Raw genomic sequence first — 18,362 nt, forward strand, 5'->3', positions numbered from 1 at the left:
TTTTCTCATAATGTTTTACCTTAGAGCTGCCAAAAAATCTCTCTTTGTTATAATTGTAATTATAATTATAAATAAAACAAAACCACGTTGTTGAATATTCCCTCCAGTCCCATTAATTATAAGGAAATTTTTAAAAATTTATTTAATCCCATTTATTCTATAAATCATAGTGTAATTTTTTAGATAATATTTGAAAGGTATTTTTAAAATTATTCTTTATAAAAAATAATATGATATTACTTTTTAAATTTATTATGTAGAAATATATTTAGAATTTTATACATTTTTTTAATCTTGTACTTTTTTTTATATTAATATTGATGACATTGATAATAATAATTTATAAAGAGAACTAGAAGATTATGCGGTAGTCGGAGTACTTGGGCTGCAATCATAACAACCTTAATATGCAGAATCCATAGGATTGTCTCGAAGTTCATGCCACTGCACCGCAGAATTTAGACGTCTTCATGCAGAATTTGACGAAAAAATGTTTTCTTAATTAAACAGCTACCGCAATAGTAATGATAACGAGGTAATCTACTGTCTTTGATGATGTCTCATCAGTTTCGGTTTCTTGTTCTGACGTACTGGGGGCAGCAATACAAACCCTACCTAAGTGGTTGAGGTGAAAGATAAAAGATGAAGGCATTAGGGGCAAGAAAATATAATTAAGGGAAATTCGACCTTTTAATTTAATCCCAAAACCAAATCACGTCAGTGTTGTTGTGCACAGTGTTTGTGAGATCGTCACTGTTGAGATGAAAACTATGGCATCTGTCCAATACATCAAATCTATGTCAGAAGAAAGAAAATGGGGTTAATGATGTGTACTAACAAGGTGCAATACATATCACTTCCTGATTTTTTATATAGCGTCTTTTATATATGGTTGTAGCAGAACACGGTCTCCAACCCAGATATCCAACGCAAAGCTGGCTTACACCCCAACCCTCCACACGCAGCAGTTCATAAACAACTGGTTTGCACTTTCATCTCCGAGCTTTGTTCCTTTTCAATCAGATTTTCCCCTCGAATCCAAACCCCCATAAATGATGGCTTCCCTCAACTTCCAACCGCCACGGAATCTCACCCATCTCAAGCTCAAACTACCAAAACGATGCGTTCCGGTACTCCCTCTAGTTCCGCAGGAGCCAGCAGCGGTGCAGAGACGGGGCGTCACCCGGTGTACCGGGGGGTGAGGCGTCGGAGTAGCGGGAAATGGGTGTCTGAAATTCGAGAGCCCAGGAAGCCCAATAGGATATGGTTAGGGACATTTCCTACCCCTGAAATGGCCGCCATTGCCTATGACGTGGCTGCCCTTGCCCTCAAAGGCAAGGACGCCGACCTGAACTTCCCTGACTCCGCGTCTTCGCTGCCCGTTCCTGCCTCTCCCGCTGCCCGTGACATTCAGATTGCTGCAGCCAGTGCTGCTGCCGCTGCTGGCGCAGCCAAGGATGCCTTGTCCTTGCCTCATGAACAAGGCAGCGCTAGTGTGAGCCTCTCGGAGGGACAACAACATGGCGGTGCTGAGTTTGTGGACGAGGATTTGATCTTTGATTTACCCAATGTTCTTGTCAACATGGCTGAAGGAATGCTGCTCACCCCTCCTCCTTTGGACTTTACTGGGAACAACGATGCTGATTTTGCTGCCGGAGGCAACGTCGGTGATGATGATCAAAACCTTTGGAAATTTCCATAATGTCTCCCGTCACATAACCCCCTACCTTTATAGTATACTATGTTGCATGACTATTAATTGATGCTTGTTGATGAAGTAACAACGAAAAGGAGAAGAACTAGCCTGTAATAAATTATGGGAGAGCTCTCACATCAAGGCTCGCTTTGCTTTGATATGACGAAATGGAGTGGGGTGTGTGTCTTCTTATATTTGGAAAGAAAGTTTAAAAAAATCTCGGTCTATATATGTAGCACTACTGTATTATTATAGGAGGTTTGGATCTGTATTATAGGAGGTTTGGTTCTGTTCCATTGTAATGGTTATTATAGTTCTATTATTATTTTATCATGCAGTGATGGGTAAATGAAATGTAAGTTTGTGTGTACATGCTTAATTAGTCTCCGTCGACGGGGCATACTTAAAGGTTTACATGGTCTTTTTTGAATCTTCGACAACCCTAGGATTATATCTAACGTTAGTCTCACCCCGTTTAATTTCATTAGGTTTTAATTCAAGCAGATGCCGGAACCTAATTATATTCATGGCATACTCTGCGTCCAATGATGGTTTATAATTCCTCGCCTACAGTTTGAAAATAATTAATTTGAATTGCTTTTACTTGCTGTATTCAAGAACATTTTTGCTTTCGCCATCTACTTGTACGTGTTGGCCACTTCGGCTCACGTTGAAGAGAACACAGGTTGGTGCTAAAAAACTCGATGAGGTTTGGCTGGTGCCGGGTGTGTGAGGCTATCTTTCGTTCAAATGAATAGCAGTATAAAGAAGAGGGAAGCAAATTAAAGGATGTCTAGTTTGGTAAGAAAAAAAAGGAGGGCTAGTGGGGAAGGTTTAGTCAGTGTGAATTGATTATTACTCAGTTGAAATGGAGGCTTCGAGTACCCTAATTCCAACTTACTATTAATCGCATGCGGTTAATTACAAAAATATTATATGATATTGCAGTGGGATCGATAATTTTCTGGGGTTATACATAGGCAATAATCATTATATATAGAGTTGAAGCGGGTGCTCCACTCACTCGTCCATTGTTGACGTGTCAAATTCAAGAGGATCGGGTTTTCGGTAGTCACGAGGGCCGCGCAACTTCGTGAAAAACAGACTGTGTATGAGGTGTTATGGACGATGACACTTTACCCTTCTCTGATGACTATTCCTCCATCAAGGCCCATAAAAGAAAAAAAAGGATAACTGTTCGTGGATCGGCTCCAATGCATGCGTAAATGATAATTCAATCTTTCAACGGCCATGATTTCAGTCTGAATTTCGCTTAGTTTCATATGTACACATACTTGAGGACCCCTGGCTAGAGTCCCTGCCATCCACTTTCCTTTGTTCTCCTCCTCAATTCTCTCCGATCGAATCTTGTAGATTCTCGTAATGGAAAGGAACACAAGGAATATAATATATTGGAAGTGAATTCCTGTAGATTCTCAGCTGCGTTAATTACTTTATTAGAATTAATATGATAAATATAAATGAATAAAAATAATTAAAAAGAGGACATAAAAGAGAAGTAGTTAACGGTTCAAGTCGAGTCGATTCATAAAAGTTGAGAGTATATATATGAGTAAAATTAACATGGACATTAGAAGCTAACTAAAATGGTGAAGATGCAGTGTGTGTGTGTGTGTGTGTTATTCTGGTTTGGTCTTCGCAGCATGTGAGAGGGAGAGAGAGGGAGAGGGAGAGGGAGAGAGATCAGACCAAATGATTAAAATAGTAAAATGTTATTACTTAGAGCAACACATAAGGGGTTTGGGTTTCTTTATATCATCAAATGATCTAGTGCCTTCGCGATCGCACAGGGCGTGGCTATATATTGTGCGTGCATCAAGAGTGAACAGTATTGCAAATAAAATAGGAGAGTAGAAGGGGTGAGAAATATAGAATGTGGGTACTTTTGGGGCACAGGCACGGGAGGGAAAGTAAAATGATGGGCGCAGTCAAGGGGCGTGATTATTAAGGGATAGCACCGAGGAAAAAGGATTAATTATCTCCCCCATTGACTGTTACGATCGTCTTTGCTTTTCCCTGTTCATGATTAGGGATGACATGTCCCTCATATTAGCAGTGGATATGACGGCTTAGCCCCGCTCCTTTTCTTTATTAACTCAAAATACAACCTTATCACAACTGTCCCTTGTGTGTATTGTATAGCAACACGACACACTACCATATTAATGTTATCTAGGGGGTGGATCTTTAAACCCATTCTCTCCTTTGGCTAAAAATAAATCCATTCTCTTGATATGAACGAACACGGCTCGAATGGACGTCACTTGTCTCGCTTCCCTGTCTCGTCAACCCATTTGCATTCTGTCAAGTTAATTAATTAGAACCTGAACGATGAGTTAGCTATGCTAAGCTTTGTTTAATTAATCTTGCTCTATACTTTGTTCATCATATATCCCACGGCATGATCTAGAGTTCCTGAGCTGGCAGCTTCCTTGGGATAGGGTTAAGAAGACTTAAGCAAGCTTGCTTACGGCTGATCGTTAAGTACTGGCATGAGAAGAGTCTGCGTATAATTAAGTGCATTTAAGTTAATGTGCACACTTCATTCATCTTCTGTGAAAAGTATGCAAAATCACATGCCCGCCCTGTAAGTTAAGTTCACAGACTACGTTAAAACGTATATGACATTCTAACTTACGAGACCCGAAGTAAACTACTGTGATTACCAACTAAGTAGATGAGAAGCGGCTTCTTGACCGTCAATAATTGAAAACACGAAGAAGCCGACAATATTAATGGTGAATTGATAAATGAACGGCGCACTAATTATTAGTAATTAGAACTAGTAGAGGAGACAATACCTTAGTCATTATTATAATTCGCAACGGGGACTCGTTGAAAACTCACAAGATACCTTTGCAACCAATAATAATCGTTGAACTTTTAAATCGTCATTCCAAAAGGCTTGACGTGGTTTCTGTGCGCTGAATTTGCTGATTTATATATGCTTCCCATTGTAGGAAAGCAGTCCATGTTCATTTAACAAATGAAAGGAAACAGTGTTGTTTGGCCCAGTAAAGAGATGTCTGTCGTCGGAGGAGAATTGGGTAAAATTCAAAGCAGCTACAAATGTGCGTGTTACTAATAGCCATTAGCATTTAATATTCAGTTTCATGGTTCGTTGCAACGATAATTTGTTGGTTTATGTGATTATGGGTACACCTGAATGGAAGCTTGAGAACTTGTAGTGAAGTTGGTTCGTTACTTTGAAATATTTTTTTTAGGGCGCATTTGATTTTTAATTTGACAAAAGTTCTCTTATAAAAAATTTATTTAACAAAAATTAGTTTAGTAAAAATTAGTTATTATAATAAAATTTGTATTTAAATATAATTTTAAAAAATTAATTTTATAAACTATTTTCTCATATTTTTAATGTATGACACTTTTAATTATTTCATATATTTTTAAAGATTAATTTTTTAATATTATAAAAAATTATTTACATTTTTTTAATATTAATTTTAAATAATAATATAACTACATTAAATACGTTTACATTAATTAACAATGAAAAAATTAAAAAAATAATTTAAATATTATAAGATGTCATACATTTTGAATAAAAAATTATTTTTAAAAAGTATCTTGCAAATATAACGAGAGAGAGAGAAATTTGGATGATATATAATGGAAAGACATATTTTTTATAATAAAAAGGACAGATTTTATTATATATGATTGTTATTATATTAAAGTTGATTTATTAAAAATATAAAAATAATGCAAATTTTGATATGGTGAGTGACATATATGATAAAATAAATGTGTAAATAATATAAAATTCTATATGTTGACCAATATATAATTAAAAAAGTATACATAATTTTGAAATATTAGAAAATATATATAATAAGAAAATTTTTAAGAATATAAATTTGATATTTTAACTAATAAAAAAGTATAAATAATTAAAAAATGATATGTTCATAAAATATTTGTAAATACTTTTTATTTGCATTTAAAAAAAATATTAACAAGGGCAACGGGAAAAGAGATGGTTAAAAATTTTAACCCCTACATTTGTCAAAAGTAACTCTCCTTAGCTTTTAAGAAATGGACTTTTGATCCTTATTTGAATGGATTTTTAAAATGTATATTTAGAAATAAAATAAAACCAAATAATTTTGACTTTTTCAAAGTTACAAAAGTCCTTTTGAGACATGGGAAGTGAGAAACCCAAATAGACATTTCGTTCAGATGTCCAGTGTAAGCTTGAGCTTGTGAATTAATTGGGATTTCTTTTCTAATGAGAAGGACGCAGTTTTAATTTCTAAATAAATTATTGCTTGAGAATTTGAAAAATGAATTACATTCATAATTAGTATAAATAATATAATTTGTTATAAATCCTATGTTTCGTATTAAAAATCAATTTTTAAAAATTTTTACATCAATTTATATCCCAATAAGAAAGATTAAATTTTGTATCTTTGATATTGTCTCTAAAAATTCAAACTTGAATAAACATTTTTCTGAAAGAGTTGTTCTAATACCTGTTCAAAGTTATCGAGAACCTTGCGTCGCATGCTGATTTTTGCTCAAAAAGTTCATGCATTTTCTTTTAAGCCCCGTTTGGTACTTCAGAATTCTTCATGCGGAAAAGGATTCTTGGGTGGAGCAGGCCTTGGTAGCCATTATTTTTGATTCTCAAGAACCCCAATTCAATCAAAAAAAGCCAGAATCCAATTCCTCCCCGATGCATGGAATTGGTTCTTGTATTCTTGATGCTTCTTTGCCCTCAATGAAATTGTCACATCTGTCCCTCGCAGCCTGCAGCGTCGCACCTCCACCACCCACCATCATCTCCACCTCTTCCGTGATGTCTCCTCTACCTCTTCATTCATCTCCTAATGACAGATCTGTCTTTTTCCACGGTTCTCCTCCACCTTCCTCTCTCGCATCGGATCTGGCTTCATGGCTATTCTCCATCTTCTTCCTCTACAACAGAAAATTTCATGGGTGTGAGAGGCAGGTTTTGATTTTCTGTAGCTATTCTCCTTCTTCCTCTACAATCTTTTTTTGGACTGAAACTTCCTCTTCAATTTTGATTGTTGCTGATCTGTTGGTGGTACCCTGTGTTGCCGTGAATGACTGGTGAGAGAAGATGGATGCAAAGGGATAAATGAGGTCTTTTAATTTTAGGAAGAGGACATTTTAGAATTTTTATATTTTAAATACATACATTTATTAAAATTATATCGAGATTTTATTACTATACCAAATATATTTTTTAAATTTAATTTTATTTTAATTTTGATTTCATCTACCGTTATTTGATCATACCAAATGAAGTGTTCTTTGTTATCTCAATGCAAGATCAAATTAAAGTACGTGCTGCGCCCTGTCCTTTGTGTCCCCATGACATTAATGCCATAATCTACTTCTGCAATATGACGATGGTCTTTTTTTTTTTTGGGTTGATCCTTTTTTAAAAAATGCATTTACTCCTTCATTCAAAAATGTAATACATAACAATGACATAATTATAAGATAATTTAAAGTAAAATTATGCATACCAATAAGATACAACAACGACACTTTACAAATTTATCTTTTTAAACTAAAACTTAAACTTTTAAAAATATTTTTACACCCTAATCATTACACTGCAAAATTACTTTAATTTTCTATCTACTTGAAGGATAACATTAAAAAAATATCATTAGTATAATGAACTCTTATTTTTATCAAATTATTTTTTTTAGGACAATGAAATTTCTTTAAAATTATTTTATAATTTAGGATGGGAAAGTGTTAGATTTCCAATTGATTTCGATAAATCTCAAATAAGGGATGCAAATCCTCTCATCATTGTTTTCCTCAGCATCTCATAATGGCACCAAAATCTCAACTATTCCACTCGTCCAATGTCCCATGCTTTGCAACATCATCTCATGTTAAAATAATTTAATTTAAAAAATAATTATTTCACCAATTTAGATATGTTTTATAATGATTATTCAAACTGATTTATTTTATTTTTTATTTTGAAATCTTGTTCTAAAAAATTACTTTGTATATATTTTTCAAACAATTTTTTAATAAATAGATCAGCTCAAAATTTAAATAGGTCAGCGTTTTTCATCTAGTGTCTCTATGTGGCTTGTTTGATATAATAAAATTTTATTAAAATGTTAAAAATAAGTAAATAGAAATGCAAGGACATGTAATCTTCTGCTTAATTATTTGAACTTTGGCCTGACCTGTTTAACAAAAATTTATTTAAAAATATTTATAGAGTAATTTTTAAAACTTGTTTTGAAAACAAAAAATGGAAAAAAAAAATCCAGTGCCTTGCGTGGCTTGTTTGATATAATTAAATTTTATTAAAATATTAAAATAAGTAAGCAAACTTGTAGGAATTTATGACGTGGCTGGCCAATTTAAATTTTGGGCTGACATATTTAGTAAAAATTTGTTTGAAAAATATTTCTGGAGTAATTTTTTAAAATAAAAATAAAAAAATTAATTGAACTTAAAGAAATACTTACAAATTGCTCACTAGCAAGGTCTTCATATCTGTAGTAAGACTTGAACTCACAACCTTATAGGTTATGGATCAAATTTTTATCAAATGGACTAACCTTTATTGGTAGTTATAAATATTATATTAACTTGATTACTTTAAAAAATTATGTGGTTTTTACTTATATTTTATATTATATACTAATTGGCATGTTTTATCATGTCAATAGGGTTACCACGTTAGTGGCTAAGATCCTTTTTTTTTTCTTTCAAGAACTAGAGCCTAAAACATGCACTTCACATCATTTAAATTAATGACACCTTCAAAAGTTTATCTAATATTGATAGGAGAAAATCAAGCCTAGATAATCTATTGAATTACTAATTTTGTTCAATTTTGAATAGCTTACAGTTGAATCACTTGGTACATTTTTTGAGCATTTTCCAGAAAATGAAAATTAAGAAGTTGTATTATCAAAAAACCATATTTTAGGCATGAGCACACATCAAATTTTTAAGAGAAATGCAAATTCAAATGGAAATCTCATCCTAGGAGACTAGTATGTCAAGTAAGAGAGTTTCTTAAATTTATAAACTTTATTTTACTTGTGATGCCTTTGATGTGAGATTCATGACATAATATGTGTGACCTGGTAGAGATCCCATGTGTGTAGTGTCCCATATCCCACACCCCCCGAATAATGTGGATGTAATGAGCCCTTCAGGGTAATCCATTTCCACCCAACCACCAAGCAGCCCAAATAATTAGCTCACCTTTGTTTGTTCTCCTTGATTTTCTTCTTTTCCTATAATTTCTCCTTTTAGAGTTCTTTTTCCTGTTGATATCAGAAGGCACACTTAGCGACAGCTAAGGTGGATTATTACAATCAGCTAAAAGTAAAGCCTCCATATCCGATAGCATCCGGTTAAAACCAGGCCAATTACGTAATGCAAGCTTCGTGAATGGTCAGCCACTGCATTTCCTTCTCAATTAACATGTTGTAGAATTAACTCCCATTCCCTTTTACCAGTCAGATGGATTTCCTCAATGAGTTCAACATACTGGTGAGAACGGTTGTACTTTCCCTCAGCAAGTTGGATGGCTTCCAAGCAATCGCTTTCAATGATGAATTTTCGGTGTCCTAAATCCCACTCTCCTTCAACCGCAGGAGAATCGCCCACAATTCCTTTTCTCGCCCGTCATTTCCCAGGTGTCCATGGCTGAATCCAGACAAGAAAGCTCCTACATGATTCCATATCACTCCTCCGCATCACCCCCCCCCCCCAGAAACAAGTAACGAGCAGGCCCCATCAACATTAATCAAGACCCGGTCCACTGGGGGCATGCCATGATATTTGACGGGGTCTTTGAGCTTGTCCCGAATTGTTAACATTAACCAGATGGTCCCTTTAATTTGTTTCTCCATAGATGCTTGAATCGACCTCACCCTTGCATGCATACCATATTGCTTATCTCTCTCCCTTAAAAAACACATAAATTCCATCTTAGCCAGATCTGTCAGCAGCTAAGGGAAAATATAGCATCCCAATCGGAGCTCATCTTACATCCTGAACTAGATGTGTTCTAGTGCACCCACTGAGCCAGGCTGTTGCCAAAGAATGCTCCTTGGTGACTCGGTTTAACAAGCTTGCTCTAGCATTGGTATGTTTGAGGGCGGTCCCTCATCACATGAAGAGTGGACTCTTTATGTCTAGGGCACCCTTGACAATGATCCGACGTAGTCATCTTCCTCGATCTCCGATTTTCATTGGCGAGTAAGCGATTGTGGAAGAGAAACCAGACAAAAGACTTACAACGCTGGGGCACGTTCAACCGCCATGTCCGACCCCACTTGCTGTCCCCACTAGGCTCTTCTTTTAATTTGATAGATAGTTATAGGCCGACTTGACCGAAAACTCCCCATGCTTTTCCCATTTCCACCTAACGTCCTGACCTCCATTTATAATTTCCGAGCTCGCCTTAACTTTGTCCCACGTAGCTTTAATGCCATACCATGTGTTTGATCCCGGTTTGGACTTCTTAATTACTGGAAGTAGATCGCTGCTGCTTTTGTATTTTTCTCTTACAACTCTAAACCAGAGATCTTCTTTTTGTTTCATAAGCATCCAGCCAAGCTTCATCAAGTTCCTTTTGGAGTTCTTCCCAAAAGAAAATTCCCATTTTGAAAACGCGGAGAAGGTAGGTCCTCGAATAACTTATAAATAACTAACATAATCTTTTCCTTCTAGTTGAAGCTTCATTCATTCCGAATAAACGAGAGGTTTTGGTGAATCTTTTCTCTCCTTTCGCTTTTTCTTAATTATTTTTCTCTCCTATTTGTTACACATTTATATAAATAAAACTTTTTCGTTTTTTAGGTTTCTAGCTAGTAAACTTTAAAGAGATAATCATTTGAGACTCCAGCCGGGAAGTAAGTATTTAACATTTTAGGTGGTTATGTTCAAGACTACATATGCGAGAGACAGAACGAAACGACAGATAAGAAAATCACAGCGTATTTACAGTGAAATAGCTTTTGAATTAAAGAATATCTATACATGGACACATAATTGGACGGAGTTAATCAAAATGCAGAAATGAAAGATGGATCAGGAGCATTGTTTCCTATCGGCGTCACGTAAAACGATGATTCGGACTTTAAAACGGCCAAGCTTGCGAGCCAGGGAGGGCAGAATACCACGACGACCACGAAGCCTTGTGGAATAAAGCCTTTTTACTTTGAAAAGCCTGTTGTCAAAGCGATGAAACTGAGCAGCCTCCTTCGTCCGGGGAAGATAGGGAATACTGTAGCCGACGACGTCGTCGCTGGAAGAAGTTGAAGCCTCGGGATGACAGGGAACTTCCATATCTGAAAATGCCGAATCAAAATAAGCCCGAGTACGGGATTAATCAACGGTGGCTCACTGTTCAAGTACACGGACGGAATTGATGAGAAGTAGAGTTGTTTGTTTTGGGAGGGGATGAAAGGATTTTGGTTAATTTGATTCTTGGGGTTGCTTGGAGGGCTTATATATACACAAACTCACACACACACACACATTCAATGTTGATTGTAGTGAAGTGAACCAACCCGAAGTCAGCAGTGAAGTGGTGGAAAGATCATCGTCATATATATGTGACTTAGCGTAACATTTTCAAATCTAAAATCCCCTGCATTTCTTGTGTATCTTGAGATTTGACAACTGCACAAAGACAAGAGTCATTTTAGTTAATTATTTAATTTCATTTCAATTCTTGCGTACATAATGAAAAATGTTAAATTTTTTATTGAAATTAAGTTTGATCAAGATGTTCTCACTAAAATTTTCTCTACATTTTAAACTCATCCGAAACATATGAAAAACATCTAAAAATGAATTAGAATATAATAACATTAGTCACACAACGCAATGTCATTGCTCCCTCTTGTCTATTTACAAGAGCTAGTTGATCTTGTTTAATTATATGACCTGATCATTGTTGTCTTTCCCATTTATTAAGATTTTTCTAAACTATGCCCCTGATCAATTTTTTAATGGACTTGATTCAATTTGCTTTCTCTCCCTCTCTTGTTAAATGGGGGAGTACTATTTTAGGAAAAGTATAACAATTTTCTTGTTAAATTAATAAATGTAAGTAACCAACTTAATTAACTCTTTTTTCTCAATAATTGTGAATTGGGTAAAAAGATCTTATATAAACTAGAAGTGGTATGAAAAAGTAAGATATTTAAAACTGGATCATTGAACCGATCAAGGCACTGGGTCACGAGTTATTCAATCGGGGGTCAAATCGGTGACAAACCAGTCATGATTAAAATAATACAATTTAAATAAAAAACATTAATTATAAAAATATTAAACCAAATTCAAGATTAATCTCTAATACAAGATACCAATACAATAATAATTATAGAAATATAACCACTTAAAAGCCTAACAATAGTAAAAAAAAATAACAATAGACAAAAACTATTAGAAATACTAAGTAATGATAGACAAATTAATGACAAAAAATAATGTAGGAACCACTTATTCTAAATTAAAAATGCAAAGAAGGAAGAGGCATAACAATTAAAAAACTAATGATTAGACAATGAGGAGATTCACTGAAAGAGATAAAGGATAGCAATGTTACGACGAGTTCTGCTTTACAACAAGTTTTGCTTCATGGCAAGAGAGAGGATAATTGAGAGCGACATGAGTTATGCATCACAATCACGGTGAGTTCTATACTTCTACTACATAGCAAGAGAGATAGAGTTTGAACTAGGAAAGCTAGGAGCTCAAGAGAGCAACAACAATAGAAAGGGCAACGATGATGGTTGGTGACCGATGGGTGGAGTTTGATTTGAGTTAGGGCTAGGGATGAGTGTCCAAAGTTGGTAGGGGTGGGGTTCGATTGATTTTCAAAATTCAAAAACAAACCAACAAAGCATTTTTGCCCTTTTGCTTTTTTAATTTTTTTTTAAAACCCCCAAAACATCATATTTTGAAAATTTCAAAGGGCAAAATAAAATTTTTTGAGGTTTTTGAAGGGTAAAATAGGTGATTTAGTTAACCTAACTAACCCGTCAGGTTATCCAGTTTACACCAGGTTGACTCCGGGTTGGCTGAGTCATTCCGGGTCACTTGCTAACTGGGTCAAAATGAAAGCCGAATTAGTGGAGAGGCCGGTTCATGGGTTGACCCAGCCGGTCCGGTCTAAGTTCTAATACAATACAAAAGAGGTCCCTTCACAAAAATAATTAAGTACAATAAAACAAAACAGTAAAACAAAAAAAAAATATAAAACGTGTCTTGGGAGCTGAATGCTGCTGACGAATTCTCTAATCATCAGCGGCAATGGCAGCAAAAGATGATGACAATAATAACCATGAAAAAGATGAATTGAAATTATGAATTCTAGGCAAAGGGTAGGCCGAATACGTAAATATTTTCGTCACTTGGAGAAAAAACGTTCGACTACTTCCCGGATTTCAAATGCATTTTCTACTATATAATATAAAAATCTTATAATAGAACTTGATTTTTTTAAAATAAACAAATTTCACATATCATATACAAACCAAATTAAATAGCCATTAATTATCTGGACAGGGAATTCATAATTTTTTAAACTTTGATGTCTAGAAACAATTTTAAGTTCAATATTATCCTCAGATGCTAATTAAATGTCAAAATTTCCATTATGTGGTCGTCACTGTGTATGGCACAAAAGTAGACAAGTAGTTGCAGATGCACCTAATTAACCTAACCCCATTCTCCAACCAGTTTGTGCTTTTCATTGTGTATATGGCAATCCATATTCAACAAATGATGTAAGAGCTTTCCTCAAGTCTTCCGCTTAATTGGGTTGACGGTGTATATGTAGTCCTTGAGCTTTTAAAACAAACTAGATTAAATCCTGTACATTATAAAAAAATTATGCAACACAATGTAGATAACAACATTTACTAAAATCCAATTTAACTAATAATTTTGTCTTGTTAAAATAAAATATTGTGTGTGTGTGTGTGTGTGTTCAATTTTAAGAGTAGACAGAAAAAAATGCATGAGTTAAAGCATCTACTAGATCATTGGTAATAAAGTTTCCTTAGAAATCATATGAAGGAATTTTTGGAATTCATTTAATTTAAAGAAAAAAAAAACTACCAATCATATTATACTGTACATATAATAACATCAATAAAAGTTAATAGAGTATTATTATACTATTTTAGCGTTACTGAAATGTTTTGAAAAACAAATTGAATTCATAATAATTTAAAAATTTTAAAAGAAAATGTAAATGCTATTTGCATCGTACATTGCTTATTTATCATTTTAAAGGTTAAATTAATTTTTTATTTTCAAAATCAATTTCTGCAAAATAATTGAAAGGCACAGTATTATTTGTTGTTGTTAATTATTAATTGACTTAAAGAATGAATTATATTATTATTATTATTATTATTACTAAACTCAAATCCGGTGCATTGCATGAATGATCGTTAATTCATATGAAGTCAACAATTTTTTACTAGATTATTTAAAATTAATAGTTGACATTAGACATAATACCATGAAATTTTCCAAGAGCTATAAAAATTCAAACAAACCATGCATATACATCATTTAAATTAGTCCAAACAATTGAAAAAATTTAATGAATATATATCTGAATTTTTAATGCTTAATAATGACTATGAAACTCATGAGTACACAAAATTAATATGATATGGATAAATTGAGGGAAACTATACAATTCTACCCTACTTTCTCCTATTTGTATCAAACATAAAATAAGCTATGGCAGAGGATTGTGTGCTGTAGTAAAGACATGTTATTCACCTTGAAAGGGATTTGCCACTCAATTCATTCCATCCAACATCATAATAAACAAAGACAGATAATATAATTAATAAAAAATTTTTTTGAAGTACATCGTATATTTAAAAACTAAAAAGAAAAGAAGTTAAACACATCTGTACATGCATGAGTGGTCCACTACCAGAGGATATCGGATTCCATTTCGTGATATAATTAGCATGCATTTTTGCTAAGCTAATTAAGTCTACTGACATTGCAACGAATGAGATATGATTAGATAGAGGAGGTAAAACTTTAACTTTAAATTCTTTCAACTCTACTGCAAAAGTGCTGGCAGGAATCTGAATGCATAATTGACGGAGTTTTTGGGGTTTGACTTCCCCCAAAAATACTTAACATGAAGAACACAAAAGATAATGCATAATCATACTGCATATTTGAAGGAATTCCTGAACGAAGACACTGACAAAAAGACTCAAAATGCTGAATACAAAATATGACGTAGTCTAATACTACACATTCAAAATATAAAGCGAAAAAAATGCTTAGAATTAACAACTAAGACAATTAACTTACTCAGTAATAATGCTCTTCTTCTTTACTTCTCGTGCTTGATGACTCTTGGATTCTTCTGGTTGAGCTGAAAGATGGTGTGCACACTTCAACTATACGTGTCGAATCTGGAATAGAGTCATTGACAATCATAGAATTCCTTTTCTTGCCATTCATTTCAGGAGCAGTAAATGACTCAGGCATGAAAACTTCTCCAGGATCTCTGGGTTCTCAATGCATTGAGACACACAAGAGAAGATGTTTTCTGGTGAAGGTTGAATTCACCGATCTTGATTCTCATGACCATCTCTCTTCCAGCAAGAATATGAAGTGTTCTAGGGAAATATCCTTTCCTTGAATTCTGGGGAAAAAAATTAGTATACAGTTGATTCCTGTAGGAATTGATAGTATCAACTTGTGTACCTATCTGATGAAGGATAATTTCTGATTAAATTATTCTGCAAACCTGAGCAAGCAACTCTTGAGCAGTAGTTTCTGATTAAATTAGTCTGTCAGGATTAGAAAAAAACTTGGTAGAATCCCCATAGTTTGAAAGTTGAGAATTGCCTGGAAATGAAGGAAATAACATTTTAAAAAATGCTGGACTGATAAATTAAGAATGAAAAATATGGAAAATTACCAGATTCACCTTTGTAGAATCCCATAACACACATCTAGACAACGACGACGACAACAGGAGGCACAATATCTGAATTCTTGCCATTCACAGCATTCAGAGTGGTGTCACCAAACTAAACAACGTCTAAAGGCTTTTGTCTATACTGAAAATAAGTTAGGATATTAAAGGATATAACAGTGGCCAACTCCTAATCAGGAGGCACAATATCTGAATTCTTGCATATGTTATTCTGGATTTGATAAAGTACCAACTCCTAATCAGCTATGGACGGCGTTAGTCTCTTTTTGTTCTCAATCCCAGTCTTGTGATCTTGGATGGAACCGAACCATTGCAAAAACCCCCACAGCATCTGCAACAAACAACTAAACATTAAAACAGAGAGAATAATGAAAAGAGACCACAGAACTTATGTGCTAAATAACTAACCAAAGAAGTATTTGAATTTTTTCTTCTGTTTTGGTATGGCAGCTCTATGGATAACCTCACTAATGAGAGTGAAATCGAAAGAGTACTTCAGAATATTTGCATCATGCTAGTATTTGCATGAAAGTTTAGTTTCCATGCATGACTTGCTGCTTTATACTTATCTGAATTTTGTAAAACTTGGAAGTTCTCAATGAAATAAACATCCCCTTCGTTTAATTCATTCTGAAATTGGGTTATCAAGCTCTTGGATTGAAGAAATGCCTGGATCTTGTCACCCTGGGAATAGGACATTGCAAGAAGTCTATATGGAAGTAAACATGCACCACTTCATGATCAGAAAGAGTCCAAAGAATAAAATCCAGCAGGTTTGAATTTTAAGAGTTAATATCCATGGAAAACTTATTATGGCTTGTTGTATGCAATAGAATATTAAAAACTATCACAGAGGAGCATAACACAGGTTATAACTCACCAAGCTTTCCTCTAGATAGCATAGGAGGTTCAACAGGTCCAACACCACACAACTACATCAATAATGAAGGGAAACAATGAGAACACAAATCCATGACATAGGTGCATAATGCAAAGTGACAAGTTATCCTCCATTTTCTAAGAAATGCACGTGCTGATGTTCTGCTAAGAACACCAAACAAGTAAACTAACCTTATTGTTAAGATTTTGTTCTTTAAGAAATTTCCCAGCACCTGTTATTGTACCACCAATGCCTTTCCCTGATAAAAGTGCATCAATTTTCCCTCCAGTGCCTTTCCATATTCCTGAGCCAGTAGTTTCATGATGTATCTGAAATGATATAAAATATTTTAAACAGTGTTGTCAAGCATCCATCACAATTCACAGCCATTATGGAACAAATGCCTAGATACCTTGGGATCGGCAAGGTTTACAAACAGCTGAAGCATGTAGGCATTATGTGTCTTTGCCAATATTTCTTCGGCTTTCTGGACTGCACCTTTCATTCCCTTTGCAGGGTATGGCAATACTACCGCAGCCCCAAAAGCTTTCAGAATGATTCTTCTTTCGAGACTCATTGAAGAAGGTGTTGTAATAATAAACGTATATCCTGTTGCTGCTGTCACGAAGGTTAATCAATGCCAATATTACCACTTGTGGGTTCAATGAGGACACTCTTCAGCAAATTAATGAGAGACATTTCCTTTTCCTGTCTTCTTTTAACAGATTGTGAGAGAGAGAGGTTTTCCTTTGAGTCAACCAATGAAAGAGGACAGGAAAAATAATGAATCAAGCTACAGAAATATTGAAATATTGAAGGGAAGAGTAAAATATTGAAATCCATCATACAAGTCCCCACCGATTAAATCAAGCTACTTATCAAATACATTCCTGAATCATATAATCCAATCTAATATTGACAAGGAAAAAAATATATGCAAAGCATGATTAGTTTCATATGGTGAGAAATTCAAGCTTGGTTCTGCCTGAACAGGATTTAGTAGCATGTTCAGTCTCCTACGAAGAGAAGGTCCAAGCTGTTCACCACTCCTTGCATCTATTAAAACCAATAGCGGTCTTGCATCAGGAGGCAACTCAAACAATGCGTACTTCTTAATTAGACTATGTGTATCAGTTTTACCTTTTTCTTGCATTAAAAAAAAAAAAAAAACGAGTGTCCCTCATTTCAGCACTCTACCACTGTTCATGTGATCGAACTTCTTCTCGCAATTGGATTTCTTCACATCCGAGAAGCCACTCAATACATATGCCAAAGCTGTCTTTACGGTTGTTCATGCGATCCAGTTTATTACAGATAAACTGGCCTTCATAAAAGCTATATTTGTTCTTCTCCGACTCCTCAAGCTCCTTTCTATTTTCCCTCAGACACTTCAAACTCTCTTATTGATGGGAGAAGCGTACACGTGGAGCACCTTTCAGCTGCACGAGACAAGGTGAAATAACTCATGCGCCATGGCTTGAAGATATTGATGGGCTCAAAATATCTCAGCCCATAAAACTACCTCCAAGCCCGAATTCAGTCAGCCATGAAAAGAAGTGGCAACGCACGAAGTGGCCTATGAAAGAAAATCGAACTCAGGCATTACCGGTGTTAATTTCTACTTTTTAGCTTTTCTTTTGAAAAAATATAGGTTAAAACCTATATTTAGTCCTCTAAATTTTTATAATATTTTTATTTAGTTTCTTAGCCTTATAAAATATTTTTTCAGTCTTCTAAAAAATTTTTGTAAATTATTTTTTTAACCCTTTAACACT

General features: G+C 34.6%; 2 protein-coding genes across 4 annotated transcripts; one reads left to right on the top strand and one right to left on the bottom strand.

The window, feature by feature from the left end:
• Positions 1-1,059: 1,059 nt before the first annotated feature.
• On the top strand, positions 1,060-1,942 carry LOC129320918 (ethylene-responsive transcription factor ERF024-like). Its single transcript, XM_054966912.1, has one exon. It carries the CDS (start codon positions 1,121-1,123, stop codon positions 1,700-1,702), a length of 582 nt encoding a protein of 193 aa, XP_054822887.1. The 5' UTR covers positions 1,060-1,120; the 3' UTR covers positions 1,703-1,942.
• An 11,407-nt stretch (positions 1,943-13,349) lies between these two features.
• LOC129292531 (cysteine synthase-like) lies at positions 13,350-17,925 on the bottom strand. 3 transcript variants are annotated; one of them, XM_054930266.1, is made up of 7 exons: positions 17,000-17,656; positions 16,779-16,916; positions 16,588-16,639; positions 15,699-16,038; positions 15,516-15,616; positions 15,074-15,410; positions 13,350-13,592 (listed from the first exon to the last, which is right to left on the bottom strand). In XM_054930266.1, exons 1-4 carry the CDS (start codon positions 17,162-17,164, stop codon positions 15,980-15,982), a joined length of 414 nt encoding a protein of 137 aa, XP_054786241.1. In that variant the 5' UTR covers positions 17,165-17,656; the 3' UTR covers positions 13,350-13,592; positions 15,074-15,410; positions 15,516-15,616; positions 15,699-15,979. The 3 variants fall into 3 exon arrangements, with proteins under 3 accessions (XP_054786241.1, XP_054786175.1, XP_054786101.1); XM_054930200.1 differs by lacking the exons at positions 13,350-13,592; positions 15,074-15,410; positions 15,516-15,616; positions 15,699-16,038 and adding exons at positions 16,282-16,416; positions 17,728-17,925 and having other exon boundaries at positions 17,000-17,643; XM_054930126.1 differs by lacking the exons at positions 13,350-13,592; positions 15,074-15,410; positions 15,516-15,616; positions 15,699-16,038 and adding an exon at positions 16,282-16,416.
• Between the last annotated feature and the right edge of the window lie 437 nt (positions 17,926-18,362).

This window comes from Prosopis cineraria, unplaced genomic scaffold (genome assembly GCF_029017545.1).
Source record: "Prosopis cineraria cultivar Desert tree isolate PC_DT_omini unplaced genomic scaffold, ASM2901754v1 PC1, whole genome shotgun sequence".
NCBI lineage: Eukaryota > Viridiplantae > Streptophyta > Magnoliopsida > Fabales > Fabaceae > Prosopis > Prosopis cineraria.